Consider the following 14,141-nt stretch of genomic DNA (forward strand, 5'->3'; position numbering starts at 1 on the left):
GCTGTTTGTCGCTCCGCCTCCTCCAAAACTTATGGAGTGAGTAGCGTTGCGTAGATCGGCCTAATTATGCTAGTGCCAATTCCACGGACAGCCATGAGAATTTCCCTGACAAATTCTCCCGGCAGACTCCTCTGATTGGCTGCCCTCTAGAGCACCAAGATAAGAATTTTTCCGCGCTTTTCAAGTCCCGATTCATGCGGCACATTTCGTTTTAGGCTTTGCAGGAAGTACCAAACTGACCACGCTGTTACCAGTGATCGGCTAGAGCATTTGACCGTAGACAAGAGGTCTGAGAACTACTGAGAACTTCGGGGTGTTAAGCGAGATGACCGCGACACGACACAGCCCGAAGCGGACGCCGTGTACAATAAATTGCACGTGGATTTAGTAACATCGGCTTATGTCTGCAATAAGGAAAGATAACTCGAAAGATAAATGTGAGTTCCAGGTAGGGCCAGATAATTTTACAAAATGAGGGAGACGAAGAAAAAACGAAAACGAAGGCATTTATATAACACTGTTTGAATGTAATGCCTAAACCTATTATACTGCACGCCCAATATAAATCGATAGCGAACCCACACTCCTTCAATAGCGCTACCGCTAAAGTGAGAATTTAACCATTTGCTGCTCTTGCAGTACGGACGTTTATATTATTAACCATTTTGCCCGTTAGGCTTTCGAAGAAATGACCTCGTAGCTAACCTTCTGCACAACACTCTAGAGACTTGATATTATTTTGTGGGTTCGAACGCAAACTGACATTAGTGTTGGTAAAATGATGTGGAATGAATACAGGGTGGCTGTGCTTGTGGCAGAGCTACGAGACATTTAATGGGATGCGACAGGGTTAAGCGGAACTAAACTACTGATGAGGAACGTGCAGTATTGTAGAGCAGGCATGTCTGCTGCTACAGTGAAATACATCAAAGGCAGCTAGGAATAAGATTTTTAATCCAGAAACAGGGTTTCGCCAACACTAAATCAGCACTAACTGAAAGACAGTAATGAATCTAATAAAACTCGATGAAAGTTGAATATGGTAGGGGCTTACGTATAAACTTAATTTGAAACAGGTCAGGGGGCCGAAATGTTCGTTAACTTTCGAACGAAAAAGAACTATACAAAAAACTCGGTACATTTTTTTCAGTAGGGACAAGTCGACCGGCGAAAACCAGGTCCGGGAATGCAGCCCGCAACAGGAAAACTCGGCGGACGTAGTCGCTGAAGGCCAGGATCTATCACGCTCCATCCTCCTCTCGTTTTTAGCCACCTCGCACAGATCCTCAGCGGGGCCCCACGCGCTTAGCTGCACGAAGTGACAGCGGCGCCGAAACGCGGCGTTGGCTCTGTGACCGTGTAATAACACGATCTCGAGACGCCTGCAGTACTCTACGTCGCTGCGTACGCTGTGCCGCTTGTTGCCCTGGCTGTGCCCCACCGCCAGCTGAGACAAGGCGTCGAACATTCGACCGCAGGTTGCGCCCCACAGGAGTGGCAGGCTGAGTACCATTCCCGGCGTGCCCGTCGGGTCGCTGTCCTGACTGTCTAGCTGACAGTCGGCGGGCACCTGACACGAAGCCAGCGGGCGACGGCTGGTCCCGATGCGGCGAGGTAGCCCTTCCTGGGAAGCGACATTGATGCATCGAACACTCATAGTCCGACGAGGAGTCCTGGCTTGAAGGAGTGGGATACCGCTGAAGACCACGGCCGCTTGACGAGGAGTCCCGGTTTGAATAAGCGGGATTACGCAGCAACGGAGAACCACGGCTGCTTGACGAGAAGCCCCGGCTCGGCGATGAGCGACTACGAATCACCGGAGGACTCCACCCTGATGGGAAATCTCGGTGCGATGGGCTGCCCTGGCCCTCCTGGCCACTCCGGTGCACTGACACGGAGGCTTCGCTGACTGCGGCGTCTTCGTCTCGACCGCGGCTTGAGCACGCCCCGCTCGCAACGCCCGTCTGCCTCTGTAGCGGCTGGTCCCGGTCGCCGGAGACGTGCGCCATTCCTCCACACTCGTGCCTCGTCCAGTACACGCGCTTGTGAACAAGCACTTCGGCGACACTGCAGAATAGGTTCCGGCAAACATTGCATATATAGAGCACGCTGTACTCAATGAGCAGCAGATCCTGGACCTCAGCGTTTCCCTGGGACGTAGACTGCACAATCTCACGCACGCCTCCTTCTTCTGAGCCGACGGCCGGCTCGGGAATCGAACCGTCCGGCTTCAGTTGCGCTGATGCCTGCGAAAGCCCCGCCCTCTCGCTGAATTTCAACACACATTTCTCAATGTACACATTCGCGCAGCATGGCTATTTGGGGGAGAGAGGAAGGCATGGAGGTTAAGTTAATCAGAAGGGTGTTCCAACTGTCTCAAGAAGTACTTTTGTCTGGGCTAGTTGGATCATAGCTTCTGGATGATATCAGGACTGCGCGAAAAGAACAAGGACAAAAGAGGCACAAGAACACAACAGGACAGTACAGGTTGTGTTCTTGTGCCTCTTTTGTCCTTATTATTTTCGCGCCGTCCTGACATCATCCAGAATCCAACTGGCTGCACTGCACTTCGGGAAAGGGAGGAGGGGATGTACGAAGGAAAGCAGACAGGGATGGGGTGAGCAGCAGGGGCAGCAGGCAAGGGCATGCCTGCTATAACTAGGTATAAGTTCCTGTTCCTGTCCACATGCAGCTAACTTGGAAAGACAATAAGGAACGGTAGGTGAGTCAGTTTTAAAATACAGATAGCCCAGAGGTGCAGGGCCAACCACTTTCTCCACAAGAGTACCCATTTCAATTTTTTTTTTCAAATTACTGCAGCATTTTGTGAATGTGTGCGAATGTATAACATTTTTATTCTTCCAAGCCCTACTAGCAGAATTAGATCAATATACTGGGATAACACCAAATGAACTTTATCCTCGTGCTGGCTCGTCGTCTTGTTCTGCATGCCTCTAGATGCCTGCTAGAAGTTGGCTGGAGTTAAGCCCTTCTAAAGGAAAATACCAAACAAAAACCCATCCACTGGCACTACACTCTGTCCAGAAAGCCACACTAGGACTTACATGATAGAAACTGGAGCCGGGGCATAAAGCGGCGGCCTGTGGAAGGCAGCAGAGGAAAATAAATACAGACGAGACAAACGAGGCTTTCTTTGGATTCCAGAAATTAAAAAAAGGGTGTTTGAGGTAAATGGAAGATTTTTGCGCCATAGTAATACTAGTGTTTGCGGGCGCCAAAAGCAGGCGAATCGTCTTAACTAGGAAAGTGATTAGCTAAACTCTAATAGTTAACTTTTTTACTATTACCGATAGGAATCAATTAGGGGATTTGTAGCCAGCCGTTAGCAATATTAACGTCAGGTTTTAGGACTCCAAAAACGCGATTATCCTCGGCGCTGTGGCATAACTACGAAAACTGCGCGCATGCCGGGGTGCACAGAAATCAAAACGTCGCGTGGGCGACGAAATAAACACTTTCTGGTAATAAATTGATGGCTAGCACACATATCTCCAGTAATAATGAAATAGACCATCTAGCGCGTGAAGAGGCCGACCGGCGGGCCGAACTGCTCGCGTTGCGTTATCTAGCCGACCAGTAGCGGGGCACTTCTTGGCGCGCTTTCAAGCAAACTAGCGTCTAATCTTCGCGCGGCCTATGCTTCATCGTGTATACTGCGTCAAGAAGTAAACAACGCGGGTGCACCTCCCTGAAGTCCGGTATATTATTTCTACACTTTACTGTGAGACTGCGAACATCGGAATGTAACAAACGAACGCGTCTCACTCACGTTTATTACAAAGGGGCGAATATGTATAGAAGAAACCAGCAGCTCATAGAACATCCACTTAACTCGTTTAAAATTGCAGTGGCCAAAAAATTTGAAGGAATGAAATAAAAAATTTATTACCTCCCCGTTATGCTAGCTAATATCCCTACATGCAAAAACCCAATATCAAAATTTTAGTATGAAGCAAAAATTTTGGAAACAGGCATGTCGCCATTTACCAACAATTAGCACTCGGTCCATTTTGTGCCCCTAGTCCGTGTTGTGCGAAAGGCAAATTGAAGGCCTCGAACCAAGTCGAAGGCTCAGATACGGTAAACAATCAATATCTCCATCAAATGCCTATTTTGACTGCAGAAGCAGTCAGATAATGACGGGTAATCGTTCACCTATGGCTGAAAGTAGCACATTACCGCCACCTTGGCCACACAATTTCCACACAGTGACGCCGAGCATTTTGACCTATAACACTGGCTACTAAGAAGAAGTTAGCAAATTTAGTATCCCAGCTCCAGGTAGTCATTAATTAGTATACGGAATGGAAAACGTTATGTCGCGATTTGGCGACACTGAGCGGTAAAGGCTTAAGACATTCCTACCAACATCAAGGCTTACAAATTCGTAAAACCTTCGCTATCCGTAGGGGGGGAGCTTATAAAAGGCGAGTTTCCAATGCACGTGCGCTCTTTTTATAATTAAAAACGGTCTCTGTAACATAGTAATAGCAGTGCTGGCGGGTATTAGAAAAGAGATGAAGCATATTAACTATTACGCCGGTTAGCTAATTTCTGACAACTTTTTAACTCTCACAGTCAGGCGCCTGGTTGCTATTTTATAGAGCTAACTGTTATATACCTGCAAACCTCAAGGCTTACAAATTTGCAAAACCATAGTCCTTCAATGCTATGAAGCACATTGAAGGACTAAGATTGAAGGAAAAAAACATTGAAGGGCTATGGTAAAACCTTCGCGACCGGGAGACCGGGGGGGGGGGGGGTACCCAAGCCAGCATACAACTTTTTTTTTTAATGTGCCGTTGTGTCGCCAGTGCACGAAGCGATAGCGCTGAAGCTTCTTCAGACGTAGCGTCGCACGTGAGGAAACGCACAAACTGCGTACAGCACGTGACGAGAGCGGAATTTCGGCACGCTGGAAGAATGCAAGTGTCACGCGGACTGAATCGAGGGCAGCACGCAACTGTTTCACTGTCTTGCCGCAGCGGCAATAAAGATGCTTTCAAAACACAAACAGAGATACAAAAATATGTCCGCAACAATGTAGTCGTCGTTCTAAACGGCGCATAGCTCAGCTGGCTGAGTGATAAGCGGAGCCGATAGCCGCCGAAGGCTCTGGCTGGCGGCGAAGTTCCGGAAACGAAACAACGCGGCCAAGACTCTCTATGGGCCAACCGGCGAGGGCCTGGCGAGCCTGAAGACGCCTGCAGTTGCGCGGATGTCCCAGAGGCGCCGATAAGAAATATAACATGCAGTCCAGCCCTAGGGACGAATGTTTGGGCGATCGGTTAGTCGTGCACGTAATCATAGCGCGACACGGCCCCACTTTTTGGGAGCCCGTCCGAATTGACAGATCCCAGCCCCTGAGCACTCCAAATAAACGAGCCCCCGACGCCATAGTCTTACAGGGACGCTCGGCAGGACTGTGACGGCAGCGCGGATTATCTGAATTATCCGGGACTGAGGAGTAGGAATAAATGGTTAATTCGAATTGACGAAGTTTTACTCTTAAATGGTCCAGGCGCTGCTGATTTCGCAGATGGCAGACATCCCTCTCTCGTGGAGGCGGAAGGTTACCACTGGCAACGGTGTTCTTTTTTTTTTACAAACTTTCAATAATTTATCACAAATAATATATAGATTCCGTCATATTTCAGGCAAGTTTCGTAAAATCGTGCATTTTACGGAAACTTCTCTAACGTAACGTCCTTGCCAAAAGTAACCAGGCAACGAGGTTTGCTTCTCAGCCGCATAGCGAAGCCCCTACGGCACCTCTGAAGACCAAAAGTTCCCGAAAGGTGACGTCAAGGCTCTCCTCACCTCGCTACATGGCTAAGAAACGAACCCCGTGGCTTGGTTACGTTTAACAAAGACGGTACCTGGTCCATGAGCGGCAGAGGTGAGTGGCAGACATTTCCGCAAAAGAAAGGATATCAAAGCCAGAAAACACGCACTCACCACATCCATTGTACGGGAAGACATGATCACCCGGAAATTCACGACCTGCACGCGTAAACAGTGAACGCTTATTATGCGCAGCCATGTATAGGATCAACTTTAATTGCATGAAAGCGACCACGAAAGGCGAATCGCGAAATCAGCAGCAACAGAATGTCCACTATAACACTGGTGCCCGAGAAACGTCAGAAAGAAATGAGATAGAAGTAAGAGCTAATTACACATCCATTACAAAGCCCCACGGTGCCCTGCCAATGCGTTTTGAAACTGAAACTAAACGTAGTTATGCTGATGACCCTAAAGAAAAGGGATAGTAAAGGAAATATTTTATAGGAATATTAACTGTCTAAGGCTCTCACTCGCTCATATTTACTGACATCAGAGTGTTACAACCCTCCTGGGGGCACGTTGTTTGACCCCTCGTTAACCCCACGAAAAGAAAAAAAGATGTCTCGGGGAAACTACCTGTGAAAATTTTTCCCACGCACGCTCCCCTTGCGTCGGACCGCTAGACGCGACCCACGATGGACAAGACGACGAAAGGAAGCGGGCAAAAGCGCATTCCCGAAACTACCATGACTGAGTGCTTTGGAAGTATACCCGCGGACCTCCGAATCCTCCTCGGCCATTCCCACGGGGCTCTGCGTGCTACATGCGGCCGGCGACTCTTCCGACCTGTCTCGTGTGGTGAAAGAGGCGGAGCCTCAGTCTATTTAACGAGCGTCCTGAGTAAGAATGATCGCTCTGGGCTTTAGCGAGGAGGCTCATCCAGTGGCTCCGGGCCTTGGCGACAACTCATCCAGTCACTCGACGCAATGAACTTTTAATTCTTGACTGTTTGCTCTTTCTATTTCCTTCTAAATTATGTGATCAAGTTTCTTGAAAAGTGCCAGTAAACCCGTTTGTTTTTCGCTTTCCCAAGCTTCAAGTTCCATATTTATTCAACCCGAAGGCTCGGACACGCTACCCAATGGAGCCCGAGTTCGAGTGAACCCCTGCGCCACGACAACTGGTGACCAGCGGTGAGATCGGAATCTGCAAGCGGCAACAACGGTCAACAAGCGAAAGAGCAGCTGTCTCGGGACAGACCTAACCTGTACATGCCTGCCAGCCTCAGGGCTTTTCGAATTTGTAAAACCCTCGCGACTGCGGGGGGGGGGGGGGGGGGTAACGTCAGGGGGGCAGCCAAGCCAGCACAAAAATTTTTTATAGGCGTCACGTTATGTCGCCAGTGCACGACGCGATAGCGCTGAAGCTTCTTCACACGTCGGCGTCGCACGTGAGAAAACGCATAAACTGCGTACATACGTGACGAGCGCGGAATTTCGGCGCGCTGGAAGAATGTAAGTGTCACGCGAACTTTATCGAGGGCAGCCCGCAGTTGTTTCAGGGTCTTGCCGCAGCGGCAATTACGACGCTTTCGACAAACCAACATGCATACAAACAAACAAACAGAAAATGTCCGCGACCAGGAAGTCGTCGTTCTAAACGGCGTGCAGCTCAGCTGGTTGACTGATAAGGGCAGCCGACAGCCGCCGCCGCTACTTTGGGCTGACGGCGAAGCTTCGCGGCCAGACTCTCTATCGGCCTACCGCCGGGGGCGTGCCAATCGGCAAAAGATCTGCAGTTGAACGAATGTCAGAGGGGCGCCGATGACCACCGTAATATGCAGTTCAGGAATGGGGGCGATATCTGGGCGATCGGTTAGTCGAGCACGTCATAGCGCGACACGACACCACTTTCTGGAAGCCAGTCGGAATTGACCGATGACAGCCCTTCGGCGTCCGAATAAACGAGCTCCCGATGTCATAGTCTTACATGGAGGTTTGGTTGGTAAATAAACCGAATAAACCGAGGCTGAGGAGCACGAATAAATGTTTAAGTTGGGTCAAATTAACGAAGTTTTATTGTACAATGTTCGAGGTGCTCCTGCTGCTAATTTCACAGTTGGTGTACGTATCCCTCTTTCGTGGGGGCGCGAGGTTACCACAGGCAACGGTGTTTTTTTTGAAGAATTTCAAATGGTTATTGAAAAAAAAATTATTTTCCGTAAGATTTCAGGCAAGAGTCGTGAAATGGAAAGACGGGTCAAAATTCATATATTTTACGCCAAAATCGGAAGAGTTGGCAGGTATGCCTTCAGTAACAGCCATATCAAGTTTTACAATTGTTAAGAACGGTTACCTTCAGAGCTGTGGCTGAAGAAAATTGCGCCATCTCACTCTTGTTCAAAAAAGCGCCCGTATTTGGCGGGCGCAAAGCAGCACCAACGAGTACGCGGCACACTGTGGCATCGAGTCTCGTGTCCTCTCCCCGTGTGGCTTGGAGTAGTGAGAAGAACCCAGTACAAGCTGGGCTGGACAGGGTTTTTCGCAACGCAAGCGCGGCGCAAAGTTTAGCACAGCGGCATCTACATCACGCCTTTTCCTGCGCCTCCCTCCCGCCCTACCCGCCTCGCAATGTCTTCGGCCTCTCAGAGATTCAGCATATAGAAGGTTTACAACAGCGGAGACATCGCCTTTTGCGAACGCGCAGAAGCATAGGTGAGGTGAGGCGGGGCTGGGGCCACTGCACGTGCGCAGCCGCAGTCCTGTCAGCCGGTGTACGTCTACGCTAAGACCTCTCCTCGATGCTAAATCTCTCAAGCTGGACAACTGGATCCGCAGCACTGCGCTGCATCACTCAAGGTATAGGAAGCAAAGAGCGGTGGCGCAATTCAACAGCCAGTCATTCCACGCCAAACGTCACGGAGCGCAAAAGAGACCACCGCCGATTCTTTGAAAAGAAAAAAAATGAATGTTGGGCTTGTTGGCGACTATAAGAATGCAGTTTCAATAAAGTATTTTCCTGGAAACAAATTATTTGCTCACACTAGCGCTTTCTCACCTTTCGCGTACAAAAGTTGGTTGGACTCACAAAGTATTTAGATGAGACTTGAAACAGGGTATCATGGCAAATTTTATTTTATAAAATTTCGCTTGCTTCGTTCTTTCATCTGACATTATTTGTGAATGCATGCAAGAATTTTTGCGTTTTCTTGATTCAGTGAAAAAGCAAAGAATGTGGGTCTTTAAGTATTTTTTTTACGTAAACGTCGCTAACGCTTCAGCTAAAGTACTCTATCTTCTACTTCCACCGGTTGATGCAGCTAATGCTAGCAATAAATGGAATTGTTCAACAAGAAACTTGAGGAAAATTCGAAATTTCGCAAAAAGGGACCTTTTCCTCAGATTCAGACCTAAATTACGGATCAAGGCCCTCCAGATAAAATACGTGAGATGACTCATAATGCACACCAACGTCATTGCTTGTGAGCTATAAATTTTAATTCCAGTAAATTTTCCTCCAGGCGAGAAAAAAATTGAAATCTGCAACCAGTCTACGCGGTAGATTCGTCCGAACTGTGTCTTCACTGCAGTACCCGTTCTACTGTGCTCAATTCGATTCAACACAAAAGATGTGACAGCACATATTCACATGGGAGAGAGCCACAGTATGTATTGGTGCCATCAAAGCAGGCGGCACGTGCTATTGAGCTCAAAATATCTTGCAACGCGTCCGATGGGAATCAACTGAGACTTCTGCTTTATGGTGAAGCAATGCCCCATGTCAACGAGCAGCCAACCAGCACACACATTCAGTGTACTTTGTTGATTGCACTGGTAACTGACTACAAAATTGGAGAGCCCTGCAGTCTTCTGCTGTGGAGAAATGCGAAAGCATATGCGTTTGAACGTGAGCAACATTTTTTGCAAGTCATCGCTGTCATCTGACCCTTGTATGACGTCGGCAACCTTTTGTAACTAATCGCTGTCTAACACCAGTACACATCCTCAACATACTGTACTGTCGTACCCACCACAGCGTGTTCACTTCGCGCAGCTTTAAAGGCGTTGAACCAACGGTTTTTCCCTCCAGCTAGTTCAGTGCAGTCACTAGCTGCGTGCTTTGTAAATAATCTGCATATATCACCTTTCTGTACATACAGAACCTCGTGCAGTAAATACCATGCAGAGGAAAAACAAAAGGCCTTCGCGGCCTATGCGCTGCGTGCTCGCTTGGGACACAAAGGGCCTGGGTCCCAGTCGTAATGCCGGCGAGTTTCTTTTCTCAAATGGTCATTTTCGGGAGGACATGCTCTGGCGAAGGGTCCTGTACACGCCACACATGAGACAAGAAATGCTTTCGAACAAATAATTTCTAGCACAACTGGGTTTCCACTGCTTCGAGAACTGAGCTTCTATCACATCTTGTTTCCTGCAGTTATTTTTAGCACAACAGTGCGTGTTCTGCAGTGAAGACACAGTTCGGCAGAATCTACCGAGGCGGCTGGTTGCGGATTTGAAATCTTTTGTTTCTCATCTGAAACAAAATTTCCTCCAATTTAAATCTCCAGCTTACAAGCAACGATGTTGGTGTGTATTATGTGATGTATCACGTATTTTTATCTGGAAGACCTTGGTCCTCAATTTGGGCCTGAATCTGAAGAAAATGTCACTTTTTGCGAAATTTAGAAGCAATTTGCTCAGAGTAGTCTGTTTAACAACTTTAACTTATTTTTTGCGTAAGCTACAGGGATTGGAGAAAGCATAAAAAATTAGTGTGGCCGCACCTTTAGCCACGTTTATGTAAAAAAATTACTTGACGCACCACATTTTTTAAAGTTTTTATTTAATCGAGAAAACACGGAAAATTCTTACATGGCTTCATTAACGAAGTCAGATGAAAGAACAAAGCAAGTAAACTATTCTTAATTTGTAATTGTACCCTGGTTGACATCTAGTTTCAATTTTTTTACTCCAACTTTTGCTCCTTCGTCGAAACTTCGAAGAGCGCTCAAGTGAGCAAAACATTTTTTCCAGAAAAATGCTGCACTGAAAGTCCATTCACATTATTTTTTATTGAAAGAATCGCCGGTGGTCACTTTCGAGGTCTGCGACGTTTTCCATGCAATGACACCAAAGCCTATGAACGGACGACTGTCTGAGTGACGTGACGCGGAGTTCGCCGGAGCACATCGCATAGAGGACGGCCTGTGAACCAGGCGTCCGTGCTGCTCCCACCGAAACGATGATCGGAGAGTCATTCACAATAGAGCGGGCGTTGCACAAAACAAGAGCTTCCCACCGTCGCTGGTACTAACCACCTCATCCTCTGGCGCGCTTGCCGCCAACCCTTGCGGAGCCCAGCGCCCATGGCGCGAAACGGCTCCGCATAGACGACGATGTCAGCGACGAAGTACGAGCCCACAACTTTTTGCAGACTGCTTTATTTATTTTCCCTTCTAAATGTAGCAGATTTGCTGGCGGTTTAATACAACGTAAATAGCGGCCATCAAGCCCCATTATGGCCAGGCATGTACTTCTTGTAGTACGATCATCCCGCGCGTCCCCATGCTCGGCGGCAGTAGGGCTGCACCGCGGCTTAGAGGGGGGACGATTGGAAAGCCAGCATTCGGATTCAAAAACTAGAACATAACGCGGGTATCGCAACGAGCGCGTAGCACTCGACTATGCGGCAAAAGTTCCGTTATGTAAAGATTGCACGCGAAAGGGAGAAGGCAGCCAAACGCGCGCTGCCGACGCCAAAGAAGCGCACACAAACATACACAAACGCCGCACTAAACGCGTATACAACTTGCCCGAGGCCGACAGAGCGTATGCGGCGGCTAGGAGCACCTAGGCTATAGGTGCGTTCCAATACATCCAAGTAGACGGCTACTTAGACGTCTAGTCGGACAGCCGCGTTCCATTTGTCACGAAGCAGTCCAAGATGAGTGTTTCGCCAAAGTCGACATCGATGCAGGCTCACTTCCTGTCTCAAAGATAGCGGATCTGACGTACGCAGAGCGAGTCGGGCTCTTCGCGGGCATTGGAATGCAGCCGGAGTGCGGATAGGCACCGTCCTTAAAGTGTGAGTCATTCCGTGAAGTGAATTGGTATGCAAGCTAGTGGCTTGCATACCAATGCTTGGTGAACGTGCGAATCCTAGCAGTGATACACGCAGGAGAAAGTCGTGCGGTTGTGAGAACTGCTACAGCAGCGGACGCTGTAGGTCTGCTTATAATATGACGATGCCCGCTCTTCGCGCTTCATTTTATGAATTAAAACTCGTCGCTGTCGTTGGGTTCATCGCCAGCGTTAAGACGGCTGGCGTAACGGCTTACAAATGTGTTTTTCTGTTGCTATATTAGCTGCATCAACTCTTTCGTGCAGATTCTTTTTTATCTCTACAGTCTCAGAACAAACACACCGGCATGTTGCGAATTGATCTTAGTGTGTGCAGGATTAAAGCTCGCTGCTCTATTTAGGTTTTTCGCCGCCGAGTGCCATGTACAGAAGACAGCAGGTTTAATGGCACGCATGCGTTTTTATGTTACAGTGTCACCTTTCGCGCATATTAATTTTGTGTTTACAGACTTTCATTTTCCTTTTTATGCTTAAAGTGTCGTCTCGACGAGGACGGTTGAGGAGCATTATCCTCTTTAGGACAACAACAACAATAGCGTCAACAATAAAAGTATAATGCCATATGTCTTTAGCGTCGCCTTCGAAGTGCGGACACTACCGTCCGTGCTACAAGTATACCGACCGATAGGCGCTGCCACAAATCTGATTTACGCGAAAAATTATTGCAGCAAAAAATGTGCGAAGTGTTGAAAAGGCATTTTTAATTATCGTCATTGCTAAGTTTAAGAAAAATTCAATTATAACTGCCCATAAGGTTTAGTTATATTTTTATGCCGCGAGGTGGTATGAGCAGTAGACAAGTTCCAATATGTGGTTTTGTAGACGGCTTACTAGACGTCACATTAGACGTCTTGTCGGACGTCTAGAGAAATCGAACGCACCCTATATGACCCTTCCCAAAATGCGCTATACCTCTTCTGGAAAGCGTTTAGTGCTGCCCTTCCCCTCTCGGTGACAATATAGAGTGCATGATTGCTTCTTGAACCACTTTCTTCTTCCTGATCAACAAGGGAAGCTTGCTTTTCTTTTACAGCAATAGATAGTCAGGATCGACGCCACTACCGATGCGCCACATTTCGCGCGTCGGAGAAATGAAGACATAAGAGGCGCTAATGACTTCATTAAACATAGAAACTCTTATGAACGTATATGCCCTTATCTCCGGGCAGGTGTGTCAACCAACCCCCCCCCCCCACACACACACACACACACACAAAAATGTGCCAGCCTGCTGGGCACCTGAGACCGCGAGCTGCATCGCCCCATGTAGCGGCAGACACCGTAACACAACGAGAAAATGGCCTACATCCGGGAACCGCACCCGTTACAAGACAAAGAACACTGCACATCACAACGAAAGTTCATAACACCGCTCATTAAACTAATGAGTTACCGAAACACGATGCTTAAGCAGACGTAAATGCCGATGAATACTCCGCTGCGCACACATACGGAAGAAAAAGAAAGCTTGCGCGCACATAAACAAGAAAAAGTTCGGCCTATGAAACCAGCGGGATTATACTGCATTAAAACACAACAAAACTTGTAAGACTTGACGAGACTTGAACGAAAAGCTCTGCAGTATTAAAAGAGAATAAGGAACCAAGCGCCTATGCTCAGATTAAGATTAATCGCTCAACAAAACTGCATACGCATCGGCGAGCGAGGTAGCTGCGCAGTACAGCACGCACGATTTGTACTCTACAATAAAGCACAAAACGCAACAAGCGGCTCAAAATACGACACAGAAGTAACCACAACAAAACTCCGTCAACGGTAAAACGCGATAGAAGGCAGCCGTTGCATAACAGAAAAGAAAAAGAGCCATCTAGCTCGCACTCACAATTATTGACGACACGGCCCAAACTGAAGCGACCGCAGCTTAAACACCCTGGACGATAATGCCGGAAGCAGAGGTACCATAGCAGACCATAGTCACTGCTGTGGGCGCTGCTGTCGCTGGTTAGTCAAGCGAAGTTACTTTAGATAGCGCTAGTTGGCGCCAGCGCTTTGTTTGCCTAGCTCCCTCTGTTAAGGAATGAGCGTACTAGGGCGGATGGGCAGGCCGATGACGATTACCTTTCCTGCAGTCTATTTATATATTTTTTGCCGGATAGCGTCAAGAGTTTCTTACTGGCAAAAAGGAAAAAAAACTGAGGAGGGTGCGTCTGGCGATAGCCTTGAAGCCTGTCA

General features: G+C 48.0%; 1 protein-coding gene across 1 annotated transcript; it reads right to left on the reverse strand.

The window, feature by feature from the left end:
• Positions 1-937: 937 nt before the first annotated feature.
• LOC144102605 (uncharacterized) lies at positions 938-13,845 on the reverse strand. Its single transcript, XM_077635833.1, has 3 exons — positions 13,792-13,845; positions 5,980-6,024; positions 938-2,246 (listed from the first exon to the last, which is right to left on the reverse strand). The coding sequence occupies exons 2-3, from the start codon at positions 6,001-6,003 to the stop codon at positions 1,287-1,289; spliced, it is 984 nt and encodes a 327-aa protein (XP_077491959.1). The 5' UTR covers positions 6,004-6,024; positions 13,792-13,845; the 3' UTR covers positions 938-1,286.
• Between the last annotated feature and the right edge of the window lie 296 nt (positions 13,846-14,141).

This window comes from Amblyomma americanum, chromosome 1 (assembly GCF_052857255.1).
Source record: "Amblyomma americanum isolate KBUSLIRL-KWMA chromosome 1, ASM5285725v1, whole genome shotgun sequence".
In the NCBI taxonomy this organism is placed as follows: Eukaryota; Metazoa; Arthropoda; class Arachnida; order Ixodida; family Ixodidae; genus Amblyomma; species Amblyomma americanum.

What these genes read in the sequence shown, in the direction of transcription:
- LOC144102605 (XM_077635833.1), bottom strand. Translation starts at nt 6,003, where the DNA reads ATGTCTTCCCGTACAATGGATGTG. An exon ending in CTTCCCGTACAATGGATGTG is followed by an intron (nt 2,247 to 5,979) that starts GTGAGTGCGTGT and finishes GGGCTTTCGCAG; the next exon opens with GCATCAGCGCAACTGAAGCC.